This window comes from Danio rerio, chromosome 24, assembly GCF_049306965.1.
Source record: "Danio rerio strain Tuebingen ecotype United States chromosome 24, GRCz12tu, whole genome shotgun sequence".
Classification (NCBI taxonomy): Eukaryota; Metazoa; Chordata; class Actinopteri; order Cypriniformes; family Danionidae; genus Danio; species Danio rerio.
Window position 1 is genome coordinate 22,727,172 of NC_133199.1, and position 27,740 is coordinate 22,754,911.

General features: G+C 35.1%; 2 protein-coding genes and 1 long non-coding RNA gene across 7 annotated transcripts in view; 1 reads left to right on the forward strand and 2 right to left on the reverse strand.

The window, feature by feature from the left end:
• Nucleotides 1-20,151, reverse strand: part of arfgef1 (ADP-ribosylation factor guanine nucleotide-exchange factor 1 (brefeldin A-inhibited)) — a 139,925-nt gene extending 119,774 nt beyond the window's left edge. For all 4 annotated transcript variants that reach the window (XM_068217191.1, XM_009297399.2, XM_068217189.1 and 1 more), the window contains exon 1: nucleotides 19,829-20,151. In XM_068217191.1, coding sequence (XP_068073292.1) covers nucleotides 19,829-19,952 — 124 coding nt within the window. In that variant the 5' untranslated portion in view covers nucleotides 19,953-20,151. The remainder of the gene's footprint in view (nucleotides 1-19,828) is intronic.
• si:dkey-4m13.3 lies at nucleotides 19,564-25,180 on the forward strand. Of its 2 annotated transcripts, none has more exons than XR_659820.4 (2): nucleotides 19,564-20,196; nucleotides 21,437-25,180. It is a non-coding gene; the product is annotated as a si:dkey-4m13.3 (long non-coding RNA). The 2 variants fall into 2 exon arrangements; XR_012399274.1 differs by having other exon boundaries at nucleotides 20,175-20,786.
• cpa6 (carboxypeptidase A6) overlaps nucleotides 24,393-27,740 on the reverse strand; it is a 38,362-nt gene continuing 35,014 nt past the window's right edge. Inside the window, exon 11 of the mRNA XM_021470305.3 lies at nucleotides 24,393-27,295. Coding sequence (XP_021325980.1) covers nucleotides 27,105-27,295 — 191 coding nt within the window. The 3' untranslated portion in view covers nucleotides 24,393-27,104. The remainder of the gene's footprint in view (nucleotides 27,296-27,740) is intronic.

The window sequence follows — 27,740 nt, forward strand, 5'->3', positions numbered from 1 at the left end:
GCTGTTGAGAGAGGTTTGTTCCATCAATTAGGCCAAGCAAAAGGCAGAGTGGATGGTGGCGTGTCTTGCAATACACATGTTGCAGCTCTATCAATGGGGAAAGATAAACAGTAGGGTCCTTCAGGAGCACTGCAGTACACCATGTGATCAGCACCAAAGCAACACGCGCACACTAATGGAACGGCTGCAAGCCAAACAGAAGCCTTTTGCACAGTTAGAGGGTGTTCAAATAGGATACCGTAAGGTGCGGTTTTTATTTCTCCCCTCCTCCTCCTCCTTCATTCCTTCTCTTATGGAATCATTTCACAACTCTCAAGTCAGGCCACAGATATATTCAAGCAGAATTCCTTTCACAAGACATCTGGATACAAGTCCCTCCGGCTCTTGAAAAACTCTGATCTGCTTCCCACTTGATCTCTTTCAGTCAAAGGCTAGTGGATTTCACACGTTCGCAAATCCAACTCTGAAAGGCACTGGCTGAGCTTACTCGGTTTTTTGTGCCTGATCATAAGGCCTCGCATTGTGATTTGAGCACAGGCAGTCAGTCATAAGTCTTCTTAAAAGAGGTGACATTTACCAAAACCATTAGAGCTCCCCATCCAATCCCAATCCCATTTTCAACGGTGACTGCTGTTACCTGAGAGCGGCGGTGAATTTTTTTCCTTCACTCCTACAGATGCATTACCATTTCAAAGCACACACATTCACGCAGCGGCGGCACATTTGACAACCAGAGAAACTATTTAAACGAGCCCTTGCCTTACAAACCTAGTACTTTTCTTGAATCCCCCTGCTTAGGATTGGGCTTCTTCTACGCTTCGAGAATGAATAAATGTGACGGAAATGTTTAAGAATCAGAAGGCACTAGTTGTCTTGGGTAGGTCTGCATTCGTAACACCTGACTTTTGTTGTAGAACCAATAATATGTCAAATCGTATGGCTTTAGTTTGTTGGTTCAGGAAGTAAACTTATTGGTTTTCAAATTAAAAACCTTAAAAGTTGCACTAATGATTAAAGATCTTGAGGGTGTATATTTGTAATGAAGTCACAATGAAATGGAACTAGCCACAGATCTTTTGTACGGTGACATACATAAAAGTTAAAACCAGGGAGATATTTAGGGATGTCCAGATCCAATCACGTGATCGGAAATTGGACCCGATCATGTGGTTTCAGACTCAATTGGAATTGGACGTTACTTTCCGATCAGGACTCGAATATACAATTTAAGTCAGAATTATTAGCCCCCCTGAATTATTAGCCCCCGTTTATTTTTCCCCCAATTTCTGTTTAACGGAGAGAAGACTTTAAGATAGAAATGTTAAAAAAAAAATTTATATATATATATATATATATATATATTCTCATTATTTTTAACACACCTATAGTTATGCAGTGGCCCAGAGTTAGACCTCTTTCTTGACTTCACACAGAAAGAGCAACACAAGTGGCATGACAACACTTTGTTGCAGAGACACGATTGGGGAAATGCTGGAAAAGTTTAATACAGAAGCTGGTTGAAGCGGAAAGCGAGAGTATGTCTCCAGTCTGGAGTTATTATAAAGTTGATAATTAAAACATAACCATAGCAAACTGTGATACACTTGGAGTTGACTGCAGAGTATCTTTATACTTAAAATCAAATGACTCGGACTCAAGGGCAAAAATACTTGATCGGGATATCTCTATCAAGAGAGTTTATCAGTTGACAGGATTTTGAGATTCTGAACTTTCATCCAAGCTTGCTAACCCATCTAAACCCAACAATGTATGCAAACTTGATTTTGTTGATTGATCCTTGCGACGCTTATCTTGGCACAAGTTTGCTTGATTCAGCACACTAAATCAGAGTTGTGGCCATCAATAAGCATTTAGTTATGAATGAATGTTCAGCTCTTACACATTTTTACCTGAGCATTCCACTTTTTCATAACAAAATGTGCTGCCAGGAATTCAGAAAATGATCAGCATAACTTATATTCAAAATTGTGAGCCAGAGCTGCTTTGGTAACAATTTGTACATCTGCAGTCCTAATTTGTTTTTTTGGAATATGTAATAGAAATTCACACTTGGATGGCAGTTAATTACTTACATGCTGTTAAAAAAATAGCCCTTTTGATGCAAGTTCAAGCATAGCTTTTTGGCTGAGACACAGCCAACACAGAAAAGAAAATGTAGACTGCTTTTTCACAGCTATTTTTTTTTATTTTTTTATTTCGACTTAGGGTGTAACAGCCTTAAATCATTCAAGGTAATATGCCTGAAGCACTTCTCACCTGGCCTGTACTCCACTTGCCAGTAAAAGTGTACGTTTAAAAGGTGCTGAGTCTGAGGGTACATTTTCACAACAACCATGTAGTCAAATTGCCATTGTAGAAATTGCCAATGTGAATCATTCCAATCAATTCTTGGATCCCAATTCTTCCAAATAGTTATTCAACTCTAGTGAACATGCATTCATATCGCAATATATATATATCGCAGAAAAAAATGATTATATATATATATATATATATATATATATATATATATATATATATATATATATATATATATATATATATATCACAATGTTAGATATTTTTATTATCATGCAGCCCTAATATACACGTTAACAAATTATAACTGAAATCCAGTAAACCGAATACTTTTTTTGTGATGAGAGGTGCTTTTTAAAAATGATTTTATATAGGCAGCGAGCATTTTGATGATTGTTTATGCGCCTCACGTTCTAATCTCTTGCTGTGCCTCACATTTTTGATGGAACACTCTGTGCACCTGCAGTTGGAAATGTCAACTAAAAGTTAATATGTGGGGGGAAAAGGCCTGATGTAATGGGTCCAGCATCAAGACTTTTTACAATGGTTGGCTAGCAACAAAAAATGTGTAGTGAACTGCTCATTTCTAAACTGAAGAAAAAGGCAAAGTGGGGCCCATTGTGTTTTCCGGACTGAAAAGCGCATTGGGTATGGTAGACCACTCACATATGACAGGGCAATAGTTAGCCCTGTCACCTTGTTAGTAAACATTATCTGTAGGGGAGTAACGATTAGCTCTTAGTGAATGTGAGTTCTCCCAGGTCTGATTCAAAAACGTCTTTTAAAAACATGTCATTGGCCCTGATGGTTATTTAGAATTTGCCTTGTGTACATGATGCATCTTCACTGTTGATTGAAATATTGGTAAAATAAAGCCACACTAGCCTTAACTTGCCTTAAAAATGACATTTAGTGTTCATGTCTACATACCCAACATGTACTATGCATGTACAAATGTCATCGTATCCAGTGATTCTTTTATTGGGTGTTTACACCTAGACTATTGATCTCATTCTTTGTGTAAGAAAGAACAAGTCATTGGAATCTTTTTAGCTCAAGACGTCCGTTCTCATTCACTTGCATTGATTTTTAGACATTACAAACAGCTTGTTATGCTGCTTGGTGTTGCAAACTGATCATGTCTTATTCTATTATTCTACTTTTTATGTATAGTCATGAACACACTGGTTTGTAGTGCAAGTAGTTTAACCGCTTTAAGCCGTTTATTATTCCAAGCCATTTCTTCCATAAGCAACAGAACTGGAAGATCTAAAAAAAATTGGAAAAATGAGCGCACTTTTGAGATTGCAGAATAAGGTTAATAGCGGTGAGGTTTTGAAACCCAGTTTTAAAATTATGCATTTGCAATCCCTAAATTGCTGCCGATGTGTAAACGAACAGGAAAACCACAATAAGGGCTGAAAAGTTTGTATTGTAAACTAACCTTGTGTTCATTTGTGAACGTTTTCAGGAAAAAGAGAATTAAATACAGTGGTCGCTTGCCATAATGCCGTTCACCTTACACGGCCTTGCAGTTTCGCAAATTTTTTATGTTGTTGTGCAGTTTGTTATCGATCGATAGCAGAGTGAATTTAAACAAGGATGCAAAAAGGGTTATAACTGTCTGCAGCAAGACCATCGTGAAGGGGGTCGCAGACTGGATGCACCGTGCTACGCATTTTAGAATTGTAAACATAAGTTTATATTAGTGTATGCACATCTATGAAAATGTGAACTTTGAAAGTGTTTAAACGAGAGAAAAAGCGTGAAAATGTTAATACATGTCTCAGAAAAGTGTATAAAGTGTGTATTGAGGGGTTTTACAGCCTGAAAACTTCTGCAATAATTGTAAAAAATAAAGCTGACTGCTTCGTGGATTTTGCCTATATTGCGGGTTATTTTTAGAACGTAACTCCCACGAATAACAAAGAACCACTGTTATTTTAAACTCACTCTGTTGCTACAGTAATTTTTCTAGATATTTAGAGATTTAACAGTTCTTTATTTTATTTGGTCACAAAGATCTTCTGTCAGTCTATAGATGGTGAATAATCTCAAACACATTTGCACAGTCCATCTATTTAACCCACAGATGAAGTATCAAGTAACTGCCCACAAAACACACACACACAAATTAGCCCTAGTGGAATAGAAGGGAGGACAGTGGGTTTTTTTTTTTTTTTTGCCCGCACAGATAAACACTCGGCTCAGGCCCCTCTGTGCTTGAGGAAGGAGCTCTGGACCATTGACAGGTGCATTGTGTCGGGGAATACCCAGCTGTAATTAACTTTAGGCCCTGCATGGGAAAAGCTGAGGGAAGTTGTCTGGACAATGCAACATGTGGGGTGTGAGGGTGGACCTGATGTAACCATTCCAGCTAATCACACCAACACTGTGACAATAAGTGAATGAATGGGTAACAGCATTGATTTATTGTGTTGGTATACCACCCATGGGCTCTGAGACGAAAAGCCCACAGTGCGCAAAATTTTGAATAACAATAATAATAATAGAATAAATATAATAATAAATAATAGGGATGTACCGATTCACTGCGAGCTGTTAGAAAATCGATTCAAATATGTAATGATTTAAATTGGTAGAAATGTTGAAGGAAACGTGATACATATTTTGAACAGAGGGGCCGCTTTGTTTACAGGCGCAAAATCACTTTACCTTCACATCAGCGGCGAGCAAGAGGTCGGGCGGCAAAATAAAATGACAGTGGTGAAGTGCACCAGACAAAACACAAACGGTGTGTAAATACTGCAAAAAGACGCTTAACTTACACCAACAGAACAATGAATATTATGCACATAAACCTTTAGCTCAGTGAAAAACTGCAAAAACAAAAAAAATTAATAAGCCAAACCACGCAGACCGGATGATTTGCAGCTCCGCTTACTACAGTAATCACACGGTGCATCAGTGTTTTCATAGCGAAAGTGACTGAAAGAGAAAATTGATTGTTGCAGAACCAGGTATTAGACTATTTTTACCGTCTCCTTTTCAAATTAGTTTATGTTAATTTTAATGAATATCTTATTATTATTACTGATTATTTAATTATTTAATGTTCAAGATGATCTCTTCTTAAGTGTATCACACTGATACTTAGAGTTGTCGATAGACGATGCCATCGTCGATGGCTCAGTATTGCGACCCACCGCCCCGCCCTGCCCCTGTCCCTGTCGCAGCAGCAACCCGCTTGTGAAAAATACACACTTAGGCCCCATTTACACTAATTTGTTTTAGTTTTAAAATGGCATTTTAGAACGAAAATGATCCGCGTCCACAATGGCGTTTTACCCTCCTTCCACACTATAACGCTGAAAACGCGTGCACGCGCTCACACACACACACACGCACACACACGTATAAGCTCCGGGCAGTCATCGGGTTTTTAAGACAAAGCCCCAGAGAGCACTGCATGTCGGACATTTATCAAGCATGTACCGCTGGATTGCATCTCACTATAGTTGTTAAAGGTGATATTCAATTACGTAATTTATTATTCAAACTATCAGGTAACGTGTCACAGCATCAGTACACTGCTTCAAACTTTTGCGTTCATGCTTGTACTTGGTAATTTTAGCGAAAACCTCAGATACCGTTCAGTGTTTAGGATTTTATCCAGCTGTGGCGGCAGACCTTTTACACAAATCTACCAACTACCTGTGGCGTTATTTCAATGACAAATATGAGCGTGCAATATGAGCGTGCATGCGCGCCCATTTCCTCTGCTTGTGCATAAAACCTCTTGCATTCCCCCTATATATGCTCAAGCGCAGATCTTCTGGTGCGCTCTCAAATAAACGCTGCTGAAATGCGATTTAGTAAATTTATGTAGTGAGCATGTCTACAACATTTATTAGATTTTTTTAGAATATTTATGAATGTCTCCAATAGACTTACAGAGCAGCATTAATGCGTCCTGAAGTAAAGCGAAACGGCTATAAACTCCAGCAAGATAAAGTCATTATATGCAGAACCACAGACCTTTATCTATAAATAAATTATAATTATGCAATCTGGGTTCATCATAACTGAAAGCCTCACGCACCTGTCAGTCAGTCAGTCAGTCAGCACGTAACCTCAAAGGGTTAAACAAATAACGCACAGCACTATATGCTTACAGAAATGTTTGCGCTGTTATAATTCACTAACATTTTTATTATGTTTTGGTGCAATCATAATCCGCTATTAAAAACAACAACAACAATGACTGAATGTTTTGAACGAGAGGCTGGAATGTAGCTGTGGCGTTTTGGTGTGGCGTCCTGCCATCGAAGAATAAATGTAGCGGAAACCATGATGTTGGTTGGTTCTTGTGAATTACGCACCTTTTTTTACCAACCAAATTTGTCAACACCATGATAACGACACAGATCACTCTGCCTATTCATGCCAGAGTCCCGTGGAAAAAGTGATTGACAGGTGGTAATTTGTGTGCAACTTATCTTTATTTATTTATGATTTGGTTATGGGTAAATTTAAGACCATGCGGGTCAAGTTGAAATGGTAGGCTACAAATAACTATGACAACGATGCCATTGTCCATCGCGATGTTTCACATTAGAAAACATATGATGCCAAATTAGTCGACATCGCCCAACCCAAACTTATACTAATTTAATATATAAGTAATATTAATTATTCACCCTCATAAAAACTCTTGTCTCCATCCTACTATATAATTAGTCATTGTATAATCAGTGTTTTACGCCAGTGGCCAGTCCCCAGGAGCAGAGGGCCTATGACCACCTCTGTACACACTGCTCTCTGGTTTAGGAAAGACTTACCTCTCCACACAAGCCATCTCAGTCCCCAACGAAAGAGTTTTTTCAGCAGCATGTGACGTTTGTAAATGTGGAAAGACCTTATTACAATGTGTCCAAAAACGATGCAAAAGCATCAATATGCGTCAATTAAAATGTAATTTAAATCCAATTTGATCAAACTTAAATTTTAAGTTGGCAAAAAAATCTTGTTTAGTGCATGATTTATTATAAAAAACATTGTATTGTGTGGTTTTGTCAAAAAAAATATATTAAAAAATTTATATATTTGGTACATTACTCTGGGCAACACGGTGGCACAGTGGGTAGCGCTCTCGCCTCACAGCAAGAAGGTCACTGGTTCTAGCCTCTACTGGGTGAGTTGGCATTTCTGTGTGGGGTTTGCATGTTCTCCCCGTGTTCATGTGGGTTTCCTCCGGGTGCTCTGGTTTCCCCCACAGGTCCAAAGACGTGGTATAAGTGAATTGGGTAAGCTAAATTGTCCGTAATGTATGTGTGTGAATGAAAGTGTGTGGGTGTTTCCCGGTGGGGGGAACTGGTCGCAAGACAAAAATTTTATGCACTCGCACAAATGCTCCCAAATATATTTTGAGGTCGCATAACAAAAAAATTTGGGCGCATATGCGACCAAAACGGTCGCAATTTCGAGCCCTGTAAAAGGACTACCGGTAAGCCGAAAAGGAAAATAAATGAATAAATTAGTACCAGACTATTTTTATTGGCCTGTGGAATTTTACAACCTTTATTATCCAGATGTCTACAATAATATCAACATTGCTGTTTTAATAGTGTGCCCTGACATTGCCAATTTGACATTCACTTCCTGAAAATTAAAAAACAAAAACACTTCGGAATCCTGAGTCACAAGCAAACCCTTACTTTAGAGTACTACAAATTAAGTATGATCCTGCAATCATACTAGCATGATCATAACCACATACTCCTCAATATAACTGCTGTATAAGCTTAAAATCACACTAAAGAATCCTGAAGAAGAAGGGGTCAAATTGTATTGTCTCTAATTTGCTTGATGCGGAATTATGATTAATTCAGCACTCTTCAGAGATTGAATGAGATACCGTGGCTAAAGAAACATGCATTATTTACAAAAGGCCAGTAATGAAACAAAGTGTCTGGCAGGCAATTTAAGATGCTGCACTTTCATCCAAAAACCTGATCTTTTATATTAAGTTTGCAATTCTGTTTTAATTTACTGCATCAGTCCGGGGCTTTGAATGGTGGTAATTACGGCACAGATTTCGAGCAGAACTTGGTGCTCTGGCAGTGTCTGCAACCTATGAGATAGTGTCTTAATTACAGAAATGCTCCATCCTTTCCGGACACCTGGGCTAAACTGCATCGATCATTACTATCAATAATAATCCCAGAGCCACAAAAATAAACTTTTTATCCTCTGCATGTATCATGAATCAACCTAAACTAGTATAGCAAGAAAAAATAAAATATTTATTTTAATTTATTTTAAAAAAATATTTAATTCTATCTTGTTTATTAAAGGGGCTTGTAAATGGTTTGTAAGTACATATAAAAAATAAGACCCTCCCCAGTGTCCCTGGTTGTCTAATGTACTTTAATGTACTGTAAAAGATGCTAGGTTCCACACAATTCCTTACTGCTGTCCCAACAACACAAACCGTTTAAATTAAGTTAATTGTTTTTACAAATTTAAGTGAATTTAATATAAAACAATGAAGTTGTTCCACAAAAATGTCAAGAAGTTTGATGTTTTAGCTCATGATGTAATGTGAAAATCACCTAAATGTGATTTTTGCTTGAAGATAGCATGTCTTCAGTTCAGTGGTGCAATTTCTCCCTTTTTTCAGTTTCTTTACGTATATATATGATCCATAAAATATAGCAATAGTGTCATATTTTGAGTCAAGTACTGTGATTTGGATTAATTGTGAATTAAGTGTATTGGTACACCCATACATACTACAGATATGAGCACAATCCCAGAACATGTGCTCTTACCAGTGAGATGACGGTTTGTTTTGAAATATTGCCTTGTGAAAGCAAATTGAACCAAGAGGAAATTGCAACATATTTAATGCCTGTGTCAGAACAAAGGGTGATACATGTGTCTGCGATGCCCTAAAGTAATTCATTAGCAATGTTTCCCAAACAATTAATTATTTGTGCCAACCCAACATAATAACCAACAACAAAAAATCCAAAATGTCTTGAATGTTGAATAAACATGAATACTAGGGCTGCACGATATATCGAAGTTGCAATTTAGCAAAAGCCGTAAATGTTAAGTACATCTTGTCAGGGAAGCATGGCTCTGTAATCAGCAGTAAATCTCCTCCAAAATCCAAGGGGCGATCTCACATGAAAATTGCAAATTTGTTGTGAAGAAGATTCATTTAACTGTTTTTATTGATTCAATGTGACTAATAATCAGACAACTATGGAATCATCTCACAGAAGGATTTATTTCAGACACTCGACTGAATTTATGTAGTGTGTTTGGAATAGAAACATTCTATAACCTGTCAGATTTCAGATGTAGCCAAAACACAGAGCTGTGGATCACTGTGTGAAGCGATGGAAACAGCAAATTTTCAATCTCAGAATCACACAGATTAAATCTATTGTCTGCAATTTTTGCCTAGCTTGTCATTAAATTATGTTGATTAATCAAATATAAACAGAAACTGATATTCACAACCTATTGCCGGTTACATTTTTTTTATTCAGTTAATATTTCCCCTTTAAAAACTGAGCAATTGGGAAACAAAACAAATAAATGATGAAAGCATGAGTTTCTCATACGTCAGGTAACTTATATTCTTTATTGCTTATTTATTTGGTATTGCTTGAAAGAGACACTGGCTATTTTAAAAAAAACATCTAGAAGTTAAGAGTACATGCACAGTACAAGTTATAACAAAGAATTATGAAAGAAAGAAAAAAATACATTGAAAATAAAACACTCATTCAATAATTGTAATCGAAGTAAGGCGTTTTTTTAATCGAGGTTTTAATTCTAGTTCGCTGCTCTGATTTACTACTGATTACAGAACCGGCTTTACTGACAAAATGTCCATGACAATAAGCTTTGATTAATTGTGTAGCCCTAAAGAACACACATCAAAATACAGCAAGGTTGTTTTAATATAAATGCATCTTTAAAAAAACCACAACAACAAAAAGTGACTGAAAAAACAGCAAAAAAAAAAAAAAAAATTTCTACACAAAAAATTCTGGGAATTTAATGACATTATTTGTGATGCATTAACAATAATGTAATGGCTGCAGTTCACTTAACAGCCACTGGTATCGATAATACAACTAACGTCTACAAATAAACAAATGCACAAGTTCATATATTATACGACACTGAGTGTCAGAGTAAACAATTGCAAATCTATGTTCTATAAAGAAACAAAAGGCAGAGAAAATCCTGGGATATTTATGGGGAGAAACCGACAGAAGCATAAAACATCACAAAACTGCAAGAACACATGTGGCAGATTTAACTCATTACCCAAGTGAGTCTTAAACCTCTTTATTATGCCTCTAAAAGCAATTCAGAAAACAAAAGACTATGATATTTAGTAGTTAACTTTGTTCTGGGCTCTAAGCTTTACTTAAGTTTTCCACGTTTTGGGACATTACAAAGTTTTCATGATAAACAGCACTGGAGTCAAAACCTGCCTGAAGAGTAAGAAGGCTCAAGTTATATACCATCAGTCTGAAAAGCTAAATAATAAATGTGAACACCTGATCCCACAGGTTACTCAGATTCTCTCTTAACAAGTCTCCTGAAAACAAAGTATACTGAACATTAAAAGTCTAATAAATCACAAATGTCCTGTTTGTAATGGTAGAAGCTTTACTTTTGCATTTCTGTAATATTTAGAAATGTTACAATGTTACAATGACACAGCAGGCAGGTTGTAAACTCTCACCAACTGTGAAAGCCCATGAAGTCATGTAGGAAGCGTAAATGGATGTTTTGTTGTACCTGTCAATGGCGGGTGAATTGGGAATCTGTTATTATGTCACATTCAGGATCAAACGCCTCTCTGAAGCAGGGACTGTCACAGAAGAACTGACATTCCTTTGAGATTTTGTTCAAAACAAATATTGGAGGAACAAGATCACAGAGGGTCTCAATGCAATCCAGAAAAGTGTTATTTTAATATAACTGACATTCGATTTAGCTTTTACACTAATAATTTGCCAGATTTTAATCTTTAATTTTCCTTTTCGTTAAATGTACATTTAAAAATGGCTTTTGCTGCTTTTTCAAACTACTTATTCAAATTGAGTTGAAACAACAATTCCCAAGTTGTTTTTGGGACAACTAGTGCTGCACAATATATCATTTCAGCATCGATATCACAATGTGATCATTCGCAATAGTCACGAGTATATGCAATGTTGAGTTTTGCAAGTGTTTTTTGAACCATTTGACTTTGTGAGGGTTTTAAAAGCATTCAGGCAGAAGAAAATGAAAAAAATATCCAAAGACGCCATTTTAAATTGTAAAATAATCTGTATTTTTGAAACTAATGAAAATGGCAGAAGTGAATGATTCATTTGTATTATTTAGCCTTGCATGTTTACAGCTCCAAAATATTTTAAATGTAAAAATAATTTTGTAAAATATTTTGTGTTCAAAGGGGGAAAAAAGTTTTAGTTTTTGACCCAGAGATTTAAAAAAAAAAGTATATATTAGAGCAGTGATAACAATACCGTCAAACCATGATATTTTTTCTTCCAAGGTTATCATACTCTCAGAATCTTACGGAACCCCGGAAGGGACGTAGTGGAGGAGAAAAAAATTGGCTGGGTGAAAAAAAAAAAAATGGGTGAAAGAAAAAAATGGGTGGGAGGAAAATATATATTTCTAGGTTTTTGCGTTCTCTCGCAAAGTTTTGCGATCCCTCGCAAAGATGTTTTGCGTCCTCGCAAAGAGGTTTTGTGTTCTCTCGCAAAACTGTTTCTCCACAAACACTTCCTGTTCACTTCACTCATGTAATAAACCCTCCCGTTTTTGCCGAAATTCTCCCATATTTTACCATTCTATCCCACTTTCTTTACATTACTGTGCGTCGATCGTCGCCTTTCATATGCTACCTCTGAACCAGTGAATGCATGTATACGCGCTGACTGACAGACGCGCTCCATACAATAAACTGATCCTAGATCAGCGTCTGTACACGCCATTTACAGAGGAGCACAGAGGAGCGGGTGTATGTTTAGACTGACAAATACACTGAATAATATGAAACATCTCCGTCCTGCATGTTTTATTGTAAACAGCTTTTTTTTCTCTTAAATTAGCACAAACAGTTTCTAAAGTAATGGAATGCTTTCATTATAGATCTGTGCATTATTCTTACAGTGACACCTCTGTTATCAAACAAAACAAAACATGAGATTCATTGCTGCTCACTTGTTTGATAACAGAAGTGTCCCTTTAAATGGCACATACAGGTGCTGATCTGGGATCAGTTTACGGAGCGCGTCTGTCAGTCAGCGCTTATACATGCATTCACTGTTTCAGAGGTTGCAAAGTGAAAGGCAACGATCAACGCACAGATTTAATGTAAAAAAGTGGGATAGAATGGTAAAATATGGGAGAATTTCGACAAAAACGGGAGGGTTTACATGAGTGAAGTGAACAGAAAGTGTTTGTGGAGAAACAGTTTTGTGAGAGAACGCAAAACATCTTTGCGAGAGAACGCAAAACTTTGCGAGGGAACGCAAAACATCTTTGCGAGATAACGCAAAACTTTGCGAGAGAGCGCAAAAACTTAGAAATATATATTTTCCTCCCACCCATTTTTTTCTTTCACCCATTTTTTTTTTTTTCACCCAGCCAATTTTTTTCTCTTCCACTACGTCCCTTCCGGGGTTCCGTAGTATCTTATACCAGCCCATGCCAAGTCACTTGGTGATTTCCAAAAATCGAATTTATCTTATTAAACTAATAGAACTAACCTACAGAAGAAAAAATATATTTGGTTACATAAAAAAGCTAACTAAAAGCCATCACCTGTTAGATTTTTTTTTTTTTTCTCAACTCATGGGGTGATTATGCTACTCTAAAAAAAACAGCAATAGCATTAGATGCAGCAGATTGATTTTATGGTTTTTATGGAAAGTTTACCAGGTTAAACTTTCTGACACCATTACGGAACTGATGTATATTAAAAATAAATTTAGGCCACAACTAAACATGGAGGATGATCTCCACGTAGCATTCTACAAAATTAAACGACAAATAGACTTTGGTCTTTTAGTATGTGTGCACCGTTTCGTACAAGGTTTATACTGTATATTTATAACCACCTCACAGGATATTGGGGGTAGTGAGTCACTGGTATTGTAATTTTAGGGGTTGCGAATTCAAGTGTGAGAATCCCTGCCCTAAAGAATCTTCCAAACCAGTCTAAATTGATATAATCTAAAATGATCTAATCTAAGATCTAAATGATTTATTAAACTCATCTATTAAAATTTTATTTATTGCGCATTTTATAAATCCCAGAATAATAATAATAATAAAAAAAATAAATAAATAAAAAATAAAAATAAATAAATAAAAATCGCAATGTGTAATTTTTTTCCAATACTGTGCAGTCCTAGGGACAACCTAATTGTTTAAAGTTGAGTCCACTTGTATTTGTAACAACAATAAAGTTAACTAAATTAATTTGTGTTAGGACGGCATGAAGGAATTGCATGAAACCCAGCATACTTTTACAGTGTATCTGTATAGCTTTAAAGTACCAGAATTGAAACAAAGTTTTTTTGTTAATCATTTGAGGGCAAAAAGACGTTTGAAAAGGCTGAGTGACAGTACACTGTTTTGGAACACACCGACAACCCCACGCTGCAGGAGCCAGTGTTTTAAATATGTCATGCTGCTTGAGTGTAATACTAAACACAACAACAATGGTGGCTGAGAAAGCAACCATCATAAACATCTGACAAACAGCCTTCTCCTTGCGAAACACCACAGCGGCACGACATACTACTTTATATTTGCCATGGAAAGACACCAAACGAAACAATGTTTAGAACTGTATCAGCTGTCTGACTCTGAACTGGATATGAAGGACGTCAGAGAAGGAAGAGTTCCAGGACACACCCACTGATTGAATTGTTGTCATGGAAAAAAGTGACAAACTATAAAAAGAATTTAGTTTTGACCAGATTTTGTTCAAATTTACATCATTTTATATATTTTTTTAGCATTTATCCTTAAGGCTTAAATGTAAGAACTTTTAAAAATATATTTTACATTTGGGATTTATTTTAATTAAATGTTTATAATAATAATAATAATAATAATAATAATAATAAATTTCTCACACTGCAAATTCAACAATTAAGGCAACCAGCACTTATTAAGAAAGCGTTATCTGAAAAATTCACATGTACATTTTTTAACCTGCACTGGTGACAGGTGTTAATTATAGACAAGCTAAATAGTTGTTGTGCTTTCTTCATTGTGCTTTAATGAAATGCCAGGAAAACCAAATAAACCGGTGAATACATCTTGTGGCAGTGATGCCACATCCCCATCACGGCTCAATCTTAGCCCATTCAAAATATTCAAGAGCTAAATCTTTACGACAAGCTGCATTTGCATGAGGCCCCTTCATTACTCAACAAAGTTTTTGTTAAGGTTGATATGTGGTTTGACAAAAGAAGGCTCAACCTCGGGGTCCGGTCTATTCAGGCTGCATAGTTTTGCTTGAAATACAAAGTAATAAACTTGTTTAACCTGCTCTGCAAGTATTTATTGTGCTTAAGGAACAAGAAATTCTCCTTGCTGTATATATAGGCTGTTAATGGATCCATCTTCACTTTCGGAACATATCCCTCACACCAGATAACAACACCACTGTATTTCATGAATACTTTATCCAATTAAATATCTATTTTAAATGTCAGTTCATCCAAACATAAAACATCATCAACAACAACAAAAAGCCTGTCATTATTTGTCATATTTTCAGGAAATAAGATGTGCGTGAATATAAAAATCACACAATGTCAAAACTACACTGTTTAAAAGGAAAAACAGGGTCACTTAGCCTGAAATGTTTTCAATTATGCATTTTAATTCCCTTTACTCTTTGTCTGGATTGTTTTGCTTTTGTTCTGGAGCAAAAAGATAAAAATCTATTTACTTCAATTAAGTGTTCACACTGACATTTTTAGCGGCAACCCTTAAGATACAAAACAAACTATATATTTTCCAACAGAACTCACCGAACAGTCAAAACAAGGCTGTATGCTGGGCTAATCCATGTGTTGAATGTGCACACAAGTGATGGTTTTTATCAGTTGAGAGTTTTTATTCTTATAAAACATGCAAATTAGTCAAAACATCCTCAGAAATGTCTCTTTGAACACAAATGAAAGATCTGCTGAGAGGACACACATTTACAACACCTGAAATAAACTGTAATGGGCAATGTTGCAACTATGAAAAATGTTTATAATAACATGTTATACGTTTTAAAATTCGAATTACAAAAACAGGTATACATACATATTCTTTTGTTCTATGATTATTCTTGTGACATCATATTCTGTTTTTGCTTTCTTCAGATGTCTTTAGTTTTTCTTGTGTTCAAGTTTATTTGGAAGCAGACCATTCTCAGCATTTATTCATTTTCTTGTCGGCTTAGTCCCTTTAATTATCTGGGGTCGCCACAGCGGAATGAACCGCCAACTTATCCAGCAAGTTTTTAAGCAGCGGATGCCCTTCCAGCCGAAATCCATCTCTGGGAAACATCCACACACACATTAACACACACTCATACACTACTGACAGTTTAGCCTACCCAATTCACCTGTACCGCATGTCTTTGGACTGTGGGGGAACACCCGGAGGAAACCCACGCGAACGCAGGGAGAACATGCAAACTCCACACAGAAATGACAACTGAGCCGAGGTTCGAACCAGCGACCTTCTTGCTGTGAGGCAACAGCACTACCTACTGCGCCACTGCCTCGCCCCATTCCTCAGCAGTGATGTTAAAAGTGATGTTTGCTTTTATTTTGCATCATTGCAATGTGTAGTTACATTTTTTGAGAGGTGCGCGTTAGCGTCAACATCAGCCAGGACGAGAGCTATGCGACTGTATGAAGGCTTTGCCGGACCATAAGCCGGTGTGTTTAACGCAGAAGTATAAATCAGCCTTAAGTGGTAAAAAGAAGCAGTGCAAGGCTGACAAATGAGTTCAGATCTTTTGTAAATATTGATACTTGGCTACATCAATAATGTATCGCGGGTGGAAATATCACAGTAAACCAGCATCGATATTTTGTCCTGGCCCTATTATTGAATAATCAAATATAAACTTAACACTGTGCAATGCAGATACTGCGATGTGACTATTGCGAACATGCACATTGCGATTTCGATGCTAAAACGATATATTGTGCAGCCCTACTATTTTCTTTAAAAATACTATAAAAAACATAAAAGTAAAATACTATAAAAAACTAAATACTAATAAATTATAGTAAAACACTAAATGTGTAATAAAAAAAACTATAAAAGTATTTTAACATTTTCACTATTTTTTTTTTTTTTTTAATATTCCTATTAAGTCTAAACATCTCTTTAAGCAAACTTCTTTTCCCAAAGCAAAGGAAGAGTCATCCGGCAGACTGCTAAACACTTACTCAACATGAAAACAATATGCTAGCTGTATCTGCAAAGAATACGATTTCAAACACCTTAATCTCGCAGCCTTTTAGTGACCCATTTTTCGAAAACATCCCAGCAACTCTTGTCTTTAGACTTCTTTAACAGAAACGCCTATAAATTCCCCATCATATAAAAATGTACTTCCTCACTATATGCAGATAAAAAATATTGGGAAGTGAGTTAAAAATAAAAGTAGATTGAAGCAGAGTGAACAGCTTTAACTGATGTGTGGGACCTCATCCAGTCAGTGTGGCAAATAAACTGGTTAGACAATAATGACAGGATTTCTCTGAAGTTGATGCTGTCATAACTCTGACATCAAAGCAAAAGGTCACATTTTATCCTGGATATGCAATAAATGACTGTATTCTTCAGCAGAAAAGCTCAATATCACACCCCAACACAAACACCTTTTCATAAGGGATGTGAACACTAATAAATTGAGGTGGTTAAATAATAATAAAACAATAGCATTTTTAATCACAATATAAGTTCATCACAAACTTTTTTTATATATAATTTACTTACACTTATTAATTGAAACAGCATAAGTAGGGATGTGCAATGCAAATGTTTTTTTTTTTTTTTTTTTTGAAACATACTGATTTTTGTTTTGTTATTATATTGTCGATATTGTCTATTTCTCAAAGATAATGTGTTTTGTTTGTTTTTTTTACTATTAATGTTAATTTTTAGAGAAAAATTACAATTGTAATTCAGATCATGTTCTTAAATATAATATTTCGCAGAAATATCGGTCAATTCATTAATTATTGCTAAAATAATAAACATGATAATAATATTATAATTTTTGTCATGCATAAACATGAACAAAATTGCAGAATTCAGTGATGAAAACAGTTGTATATTACATAAGGCCCTACTTAAATACCAACATAACATGTGCCATTAGCAACTTTTCCCTTTTTTTTTTTTTTTACCAAGTTCATATTTCTACATGCTTTAACCTTTATAACCATGTTTACAAATCAACAATAAAATCTAGATGTTTTTTGGAGACCCACCTTTGCATTAATATTTCTTTAATACTGAAATATTTGTTAAGGTGTTGATACCAAACAAGTAGCATTTGAGTATAGATGCATCAATACTGAATTGTTTGATAGACTGTTGTTTATTACTATATAACTATTTCAATACTTCAGATATTATATAAAAATATCTCAATTTGTGTTTAAAAATAGAAAGTACTAAATATTGTCTTTTAAGATCTTTTGACTTTGGAAAGACTTGAGGGGACTCAATGAAGACATTTTTATTCTGGGGTGAACTAACACTATATTCATTATCCATATGCCCAATTATTGTATAAAATGAGGTTGTATACAGTGCATCAGTCTGTTGTAATCAATGTAAGCCTGTTTCATCTTTTAGGTACCCAGAGAGCAGATCTGCGGGGATAAAGGCCTGCACTGGAAACTTTGTCTTAGTAGTGTAAAAAAAACAGCTCACTAGATATGACCTAATTTATTCACTAACTAGCACAAAGAGAAAGGGTTCACAGTTTCCCCATGTTTGCCAAGCAGAATGAAATAAATTAAACTCTCTACCACAATATTTGACTGTGGCTGTCCTTTACATCTTCATATCTCCTTGTACGTGAAGCAAATCACAGCCCAAAATCCTATTGTATATGAAATACACTCCTGAATCTGCTACAAATCCCAATTGCTATTAAATTCACCACTAAACTCTCTAGTATAAAAATGACAGTTTGCAATGCAGTAAAGCATTCTGAAGCAACAACACTGCATGCACAATGCAAAGTGCATGTGATTCAAGAAGGCTGGCTGGACGCCATTGCTTTCTTCCCCCTTTAATAATGCACTGTAATTTAACTTCCACCGTGCATGCATTATTGACCGCTGATAATGAGAAATGCATGACGGAGGCAGACATTCACCTTATCCCAAACAAACCCATATAGAGTAGTAGCTCAACCCCTACCACTTCCGTTACGCCCATCCAAACTAGTCCGAATCAGTTCACCGAATCGGCTCTTTTAGAGAGTTCATTCAAATGAACCGATTTTAATGAAAGATTATAAAGAAAGGCGACTATTGCTTGTTACAATGTAATGCACAATTAGTAACAAAACAGATATCAACGCACATAATTTTAAGTGTGAGCCTATTTTAGAATACAGTCGAGACTTTGTTTACAAACGCTCATTCAAAACGACCGTCCATAAGAGCCGATTCAAATGAACAACTCCGCGGAGCCTGATTGCAATGGTTACGCATCCTTAGTATATATTTCAATAAGTTTAACCACCACATAAATACATCCTGATCTTATTTAAAAGCAAATTAAAACATTAAGCTACATCGCCAAAACAATCAACAACCGCCACCTGCGATTCTCTCCATATTGCCCAGTCATTGTTGTTATTGAAGGAAACTGAAGATAGTGCAAACAGATTTCTATATATCTAAGTGGCATAACAGGTTCATTTGTAAGCTACATTGTCGTGCAAGAAGAAAAAGCTCTATATAAGGCTAAAATGCTATTGTTATTGTAAAAATACAAGTGGGTCTTTACGTTTAATGATCTTTCAATGACATTCATGTGAATGTAAAGGACTCGTTTGAATGTTTAAAGGGCTATAATAAGATCCAGTCTTTTAAAAGGAATGGATAATTCTGTGCAGATAGGTATGAAGAAATGAGCTCCTGTCAAAGAGGACAAACTCGCCCTGTCAGTTCCTGCTTTCCTTTACCTGTTTCCTCGTTCGTGCATCAACTAAATATGATCTATCCGAGCCAAGAAAGCTTAAATACCAACACAGAATACTAAAGGAATAGACACAGGTTTAAATCGAATCTTTTTTCAGGTAGAATGTTAATAACTTCCGCAATGCTGGATTTATGCAGCTCTTCGGAAGCTGCTCCGTTTCTCTACCGGCAGGATTAAAGGCACACATGCAGATCTGAAAGCAACTAAAACACTGCTATCAAAGCATCGAAATGATACTGACCTAATGCCACCTCACAGGCTTTGCGCAGCTGCGAGTGATGAGCCTTTTTCACCTCCTTGTCGGCCAAGATCTTCTCCAAAGCTCTGGTTAAAAACATGTTTTTCGTCTTTTTGCCTTCATACATGACGCGGTGCGAACGGGGCGAGGAGGGCCTGTCCCAGTGGAGGCTGGTTCCGCGATTTTTAGATATTCCCGTATGATTGAGCTTTTCTCCGGCGGATGGTGCCCTCAATTGAGAAACATAAATAAAGCCAGAAGGTGGGGTAAATCCCTCAGTTTTCCATCAGCGACCTGCTGCCTGCGCCATGTTGGAAGGAAATGACGTCACGCACGTAGAAACGGCCGCAGTGAGGCAGAGTGAGGAGACGGTGAGGGAGTGTAACAAATTATAAATAAAATATAGATAAATATAATTAACAGAGATTTAAATGAAGCGAGGTTAAGATGAACTAATAAAATAAATGATAATAATAAAAGATTAGATAAATGCGAGAGAATATATATAACGTATAAATTGTAAATATAAAACGTCAAAATGGTAAACTCACCTCTTTGTTAGTTGTGGTTATAGATTTAGTCTAATTTAGATTTGTAGTCTGTGGTTATTCTGTGCAAAAGTTGGACAGCACACACAGCAAGTTAGTAATGCAACACAACACAGGCCTAACGTTATCTTAAAAGTGACTAGACCATGTGAATTTTAAAATTCTTAATCATATTTTTAATGTCAATGTTAAAATTATATAGTATTATAATAATAAAAATCTAAATCCTTACCAATTTCCTTAGCCTAGATTGATTTTATTGTGAAGAATTTGGTGGAATCAACATTTATTCATTTATTTTCCTTAAGCTTAATCCATTTATTTATCAGAGGTCGTCTCAGCAGAATGAACTGCCAACTTATCCAGCATATGTTTTACGCAGCGGATGCCCTTCCTGCCGCAACCCAGCACTGGTAAACATCCATACACTCTCGCATTCACACTCATACACAATGCCCAATTTTAATTTATTCAATTTTCCTATGGCGCATGTTTTTGGACTGTGGGGGAAACCGGAGCCCCCGGAGGAAACCCACATAAACACAGGGAGAACAAGCAAACTCCACACAGAAATGCCAACTGATTCACCCGGGGCTTGAACCAGCGACCTTCTTGCTGTGAGGCGACAGTGCTAACCACTTATTAGACGATTAGATTTATATTAAGGTTTATGGAAATAGGAATATGGACATTTTTGAGCAATATTGTTAATAGTATCAAAAACTCATTAATTGCAAAAAAAAAAAAAAAAAACAGTAAACAATATTTTACTAGATATTTTCAAGACACTAGTAGTATTCAGCCTAAAGTGCAATTTAAAGGCAATTTAAATATAAACAGGGGGCTAATAATGTTCTCTTGTAAAATTATTCTTTTATTTAAAAATAAAAACAAATAATATAATAAATAATAAATAAACTAGCAAATACATAAAAACGTCTAGTCATTTTATTAACCTTTGACAATTATTTGAATCATTTACCAACCTGAATGAAAGAACCTAAAGAAATTAAAGAAATTTTTATTTATAACATTTTATTTATAATTCTCTTTTTCTATGCAGGTTTGATGGAGATTAATGAGTCAGTTCTTAATGAGGAACAAGCAACAGTGCTCTTCATCAAGCGGCGCTACATTTGGTTTGTTTTTTGAGTTATTCTCAGATTTTATTTACAAGATGTCTGAAATGTTATTGCTCTGTACACAAAGACGCTGACATCAGATGCGGAGGATGAGTCAAGGCCAGACGATATAAAGCTGTCTGTTCTCTAACAGTCTCAAAACTCAGAATATACAATGAATAAAAATATTCTACTGTTCATTTAAAAGGAATATATCAAGCCCCTTTTTATAAGGCGTCAAATAAATCTCCGGTGTCTGCAGAATGTCTTTTATCACAGCTAAATTTGCCCCATTTGGGTGTAAGCAAAAACACTGGTTTTGTGCGTGTCGCTTTACATGCAAATGAGCTGCTTTCAAGAATAAGGCGGAGCTTTTACATGCTATGACAGTCAAGGAATAACAAAACAATTCTCATGCAGACAAAATATCTGAAACGTTCATGCCTGTTCAAACAATAATGGAGAGGAAGAGGTTACAACTTTTAGACTGAACTGGAACATTTCTGAATGATTATTGGAAACATTTATGTAATTAAATGTATTAAATTTATGTTATGTATTATGGCTGAGTGAATTCATTGACTGACCCTGGTTACTGAAGTTTAGCTTAAGAATATTTTGCTCAAATCACAAAAGACTTTACAGAAACTCTTAAGTTCAGGATATTTCCTTCAAAAAATGAAATGAGAGAAGAGTTAGCATGCTATGCTTGTATGGAGTGCCAAGTCTGACTAAGTTAGAAACGTATACATGTAAATGTAAAATTGAATACTTGAATCCCTTCCTACATCACTAATGGATTGAAACATGAGTTGCTTGTGTTTTCACATGCTTGCAGAGAAGGTCTTTCTAAAACAAAAGTCACTGGTTTATCTTTATTTAAATAGTATAGCACTGACGCACAGAACCTTTGGATGTGTTCTTTATTTTCCACAGACAAAACTGCTATAGCAATAAATAAAGAGTTGGGCTGAAACATAATATTCTTTCATCAATGTTATATATTTTTAAGTCAATTAAATGTTATTTTGTATAATTAAAATTGCTCTAAAATTTATATACAAACCTGTTAGCTAGCAGTTAGCAGATTGTTAGGAAATTGTCAAACCTTTTACAGTCACCTCTGTTACTTTTTTGGTGGATGAACAATCACAAAATTTGATCCTCAATCAAGATTCATAATTTAAAGTCACGACAGCTATTTCTGCTTCCACTGAGATCAGTCTAGAACAGTGTTGCCCAAACTTTTCCTTATGAAGGGCCAAAAGCCAAACTTAAAAGCTAGTGGGCCGAAGGTAATTACAGTTGCCATGGGTAATTTCCTAATTTATTTTATAATGTTTAAAAATGTCTATAAAATGCTGCTTTATAGTTACTTATACTGTTTTTATTTTATTTTATAATGAACTTAATACAGTAAAAACAGAACAAAATAATTTATAACCAAATTACACAAATTTTTTGTCTTGATTTGCTCGCTGATGTCTTCTGCGTAGTTCTCTATCTGTCGAGAGGCAGTATTTACATTTTTAAAAATCAGATTCTTGTACAACATTTAATTATAATATTTAAATTCAGTTTGCTTATTTTGTAGCTCAGCAATAAAACAAACAAAAAAAGCTTACGTCAAATTAGAAATAATGATGCTGTTAAAAGCATTCACCCCAACCCATCATTCTCACTGTCAGATGGGATGGTGGGCCAAATCAAAAGATACAATGGGCCAACTTTGGCCCCTCGGGTCCTACTTTGGCCATCTTTGGTCTAGAGCTACTTTATTTGAAATATAAATATATTTTTACAGCATAAAATGAGTGGAAACCACAATAATAAAGGCCATTTTTAATGACAATAGCTTAGCGCAAAATTAAATGTCACCATATTTGTTGTTTTTTTTCAAAGCTATGGACAGCTTTTTATATTAATTTTGAAGTATTTAGCATAATTACCAAAAAATAGTATGTATTGAAATATTCTCACATGGTGAATATGAGATGGTGACATCTGACTGACTGGAACACATTGAGGTCAGAAGTGGGACATGTTACATGTCTACAATGCAGCACTGTAGTGTACTCTGTGAGACTTTCCCGTAGTTTTACAGTTATTTACTGCAAAAACGGCCAGTATAATACCACATACATTCTTTACAGACTGTGATATGCACTTCATTGTGGGTCATTTTAAAATGTTTACTGTAACTTACTGCATATTACGAATTTGCTGTATTTTACTGTAATCAAAGTAACCAAACACTGCTGCTGTAGTTGAAGACAAGACATGATGAAAAAATAGTTGTATGGATTTTACTAAATTCCATAGTAAACGCTAAAAATACAGGTTTTATACTGCAAGTGTAAAATGTAAATGAATTACAGTAAAACTAGTTTAAAATTAGTCAAATTGTAAAATTAAGATGCATTAAAGGGTATTTTACCATAAAAAGAAGTTGCAGTAAGACTATTTACTGTAAAAAAAAATAAAAAATTGTGGTAGGGCCCTGCTACTGTAAAACACATTCACAGGTAAGTTACAGTAAATGGGCAGTTGCGGTAACTTGCTGGCAACAGTGCTAACAGTAAGTTGTATGGCACTATTCCATGACTTTAGACATCACTGTTTTCACAATATCACTTTTTTTGCAGTTTTTACAGGGTTGATAATGTTTTTATTTATGTTTTGTTTACTATCATATACAGTATAAGTTTTTTTTTTTGCAACACACAGTATATCAATATTGTGTTAATTCCTAAATTTGCAACTTAATCATATTTGGACACTAAACCTTATGTCATCCACATGCAACAAATCATAACCTCTGTGTAAGTTTGTATGCAGCATGTTGGCAACTGTATTCATGTGCAGCATTATATTATCATAAAACCACTTTACAACATATTGCTATAAAAGTACTTTTACTAAACAACATTTTGGTAAAATAAACAGTAAGATACAAAGGTCTGTGTACAAAGATAACAAATTACAACTTGCAAGTCGAAATATATAGAACAATGTACTGTATGTTTCTTTTGAAATAAATATTAGCTTATTGCAAATAAAACTTGATAGTACACATGTAAACATTGCACTTGCAACATATATTCATACAAGTTAAGTCACTCTGACAAGCTTTTCTTTCAACCAAAACAACAACTTTGAGTATTCCTTTCTAGCTCATTTGAGAGGTTGAGATCCCTGTTGACCTTTCACCATTTAGTTTCAAAGCATTTTTCCCTTTTAATTTTAGCTGAAGTGAAACACATGGCATCCACACCAGAATAAACCCACTGTAAGACCACAGTATGCAATATTTACATTATATTGGCATCACTGTTCTTCTGAAACTTGCAAGTGCTCACTTTATTTTGGCCTCATAAAAAACATCATTTTGTTCACATTTCAAGTGCTTGCATTAATTTGCAGTTTACATTTGCATTGTTTCATTTAGAGCTTGATTTATGTAGTTTATAAAAATAAACCTTTAGTTTTAGCTTGAAGACATTTGTATGGCTTGTGAAGTAAAAATCGAGATAAATGAGAGGGAGGGTGTGTTCACACTTTTTCCTTTATATTTGATTTAAAAACAATACTGCAATACTGTTAAGCTGTGAAATGGTGTTCTGCTTCCGGGTCCAAGTCTCTACTATAAGTCTCTATTAAAATTTTGAAAAAAAAAAAAAAAAAAACTCTCTTATAAACTCTGTTTATTCATATCGCACATTAAAGCCAGTCTTTCACAAAGTCAATGCTTGGTGTTGGGACAACATGTAGGAATTAAGTTAATTTATTTGTTTTTACAAATTTAAATGGATTGAACATAAAATAATTAAGATTACCTAACACAACCTAAAGTCAACAAATTATCAACGTCATTTCACGTCATTATTGGACGTCAAAATAACATTATCCTTAGACACTGGCCACCTAAATCTAATCTAATTTTAACGTCTTATGACGTTGTATGTCTGCTGAGTCTAGACTTTCTGTGTTACAGACACTGATATTTATAATTTATAACAGATGAATCTCTGTCTGTCCAGAAATTATGATACTATTATGACACTGTGAGCATAATTTATTTAGTACCTTTTGTTGTTCGCTTTTGGGATCTTATAAAGTATTTGGACCTAAAAACTCTGTAGTCGACTTAAAGAAGTAGGTTGCCCAAAACTCAAAATTCTGTCATCATTCACTCACCCTTCACTTGTCACAAACCTGTTTGAGTTTCTTTCTTCTGTTGAACACAAAAGAAGATATTTTGAAGAATTTCAGAAAACAGTTACTATTGGCTTAATATTATTTATTTAGAATGGATGCGATGGTTACAGTTTTTCAAGATATTTCTAAATATCTTCTTTAGTGTTGTACAGAAAAAAAAGACACTTGGAACCACTTGAGGGTGAGTGAATATGGAGTAATTTTAAATTCTTGGATGAACTCATATTGTTAATGCTCTGTTAGAAAGCTTCAGGTGTGAACGCTGCCATTCAAACCTTAGTGTGCATTAAACAAGCAGATGGGGGTTGCTGAAAAGATCCGATTCAGATAATTTACAAGCTCCAAATGGTTCTATTTAAATATGAATCAGACAAACAGATCAGAAGATGTGACTCAAAAAGGACAAAATGCTCAAGCATATCTGTTTTTTTTGTCTGTTCATAGTTGCAATATTGCAAATACAGTTGAGGAGAGTTATCATAAACGCATCTACTGGCAGTTTGGTTGTCTTTACACACTTTTAGAAGCTCTTAATTAGTTTTTTAATCAACCAATAATTACATGCAAGGCGCACATTGAGCATTGTTTTGAATGTTTGATTATTCTCAATATACATGAAATACAGTTGAACACAGAATTATTAGCTCTACTTTGAAATTGTAATATTTTTCCAAATATTTTCCAAGTGATTGCCAACACATTTAAAAAAACAATAGTTTAAATAACTAACAAGTAATGTCATTAAACAACAGTAGTCAATCTGAAAAATAATAATTTGTTAAGAGGCTAATAGTATCAACCTTAGCAGTTATAAAGAGACCCTATTATGCCACTTTTTTCAAGATGTAAAATAAGTCCTTGATGTGCCTAGAGTGTGCCGCATAGATATTTTTATAACTCTTTAACACAATCCCTTTTTGATGCTAATGGTGCCATTTTGGTGACTGCCGCTTTAAATTCAAATAAGATTGTGTTCCCAGCCCTCTTTTCAAAAGAGGGTGGAGCTACAAACGTCGAGATGGGCGAGGCTTACTCCCTCTGACAACATGTACAAAGGCTGAATGTCAATCAAAGTGTTTCTGCAGACTTTTTATGAAGTGTGATCATAAAAAATTTAACTAATCATTTTTTACCATTAGAAGCTGCTTATATTCACAGACTGTTGCACCACAACTTTTGAAACCCATTATAAAAATGATTTTTGCACAAAAGGTCTTACAAAAATTAATAAATAACATTTTACAGCAAGGCTAATCATTTCATCTCCAACTGTACATCAAAAAAACATTTCTTTAGTTGTTTGTTTTAGGTTCAAAGACAGTTTGAACACAAACTGAACCATTTTAACCAAACTACAAGTGTGAACACACCCTGAAAGTCATGTAGAAAGTTTTATTTGGTGCATTTTCTGAGCAGGCCTGAAGCGATGGTTTTGACAGCTCTCATGGTCTCTGTGCAGGTTGGATTAATCAGGGCTTCTGGCAACAGGAATCCATAGTATCCTGTGTCGCGCAACTCAAAAGCAAAGGCATATGGGATCCCGTTCTTATAAGCCCAGTCCATCGAGCTTCCAGAACTCACATCTGCAAGTTAAAGAGAAGGCCAATAAAGAAACATTTATAAATATTTAGTTTTCCCTCTTCCCTCTATTTTTGAACCATGAGATACAACTTGATGCTATATAAGAGAAAAATTGACAAACAAATAAAATAGCATAGCAAAATATTTAGTTAATGTAAAACTTTTTTTTTTAAATAAAGAATGAAAATTATGATTGAAATAAAAAAATTTAACAATTGACCGTTTTCACAAGATGCTGTTCGTGTAGCGGTCATCAGCAACTTAAATCCTTGAAAGCTTAAATATTTTTTTTTAATGTGTGTACATTTATTAAGCTACTGTATGTATTATATCAACTTTGCTTTAAATAACAAAACAACAACTATTTAACGGTTATGGGCCCCATCATACACTTGGCGCAATAAGGAACAAGACGTGTATGGCACGATTTGTTGCTATTTTCAGACC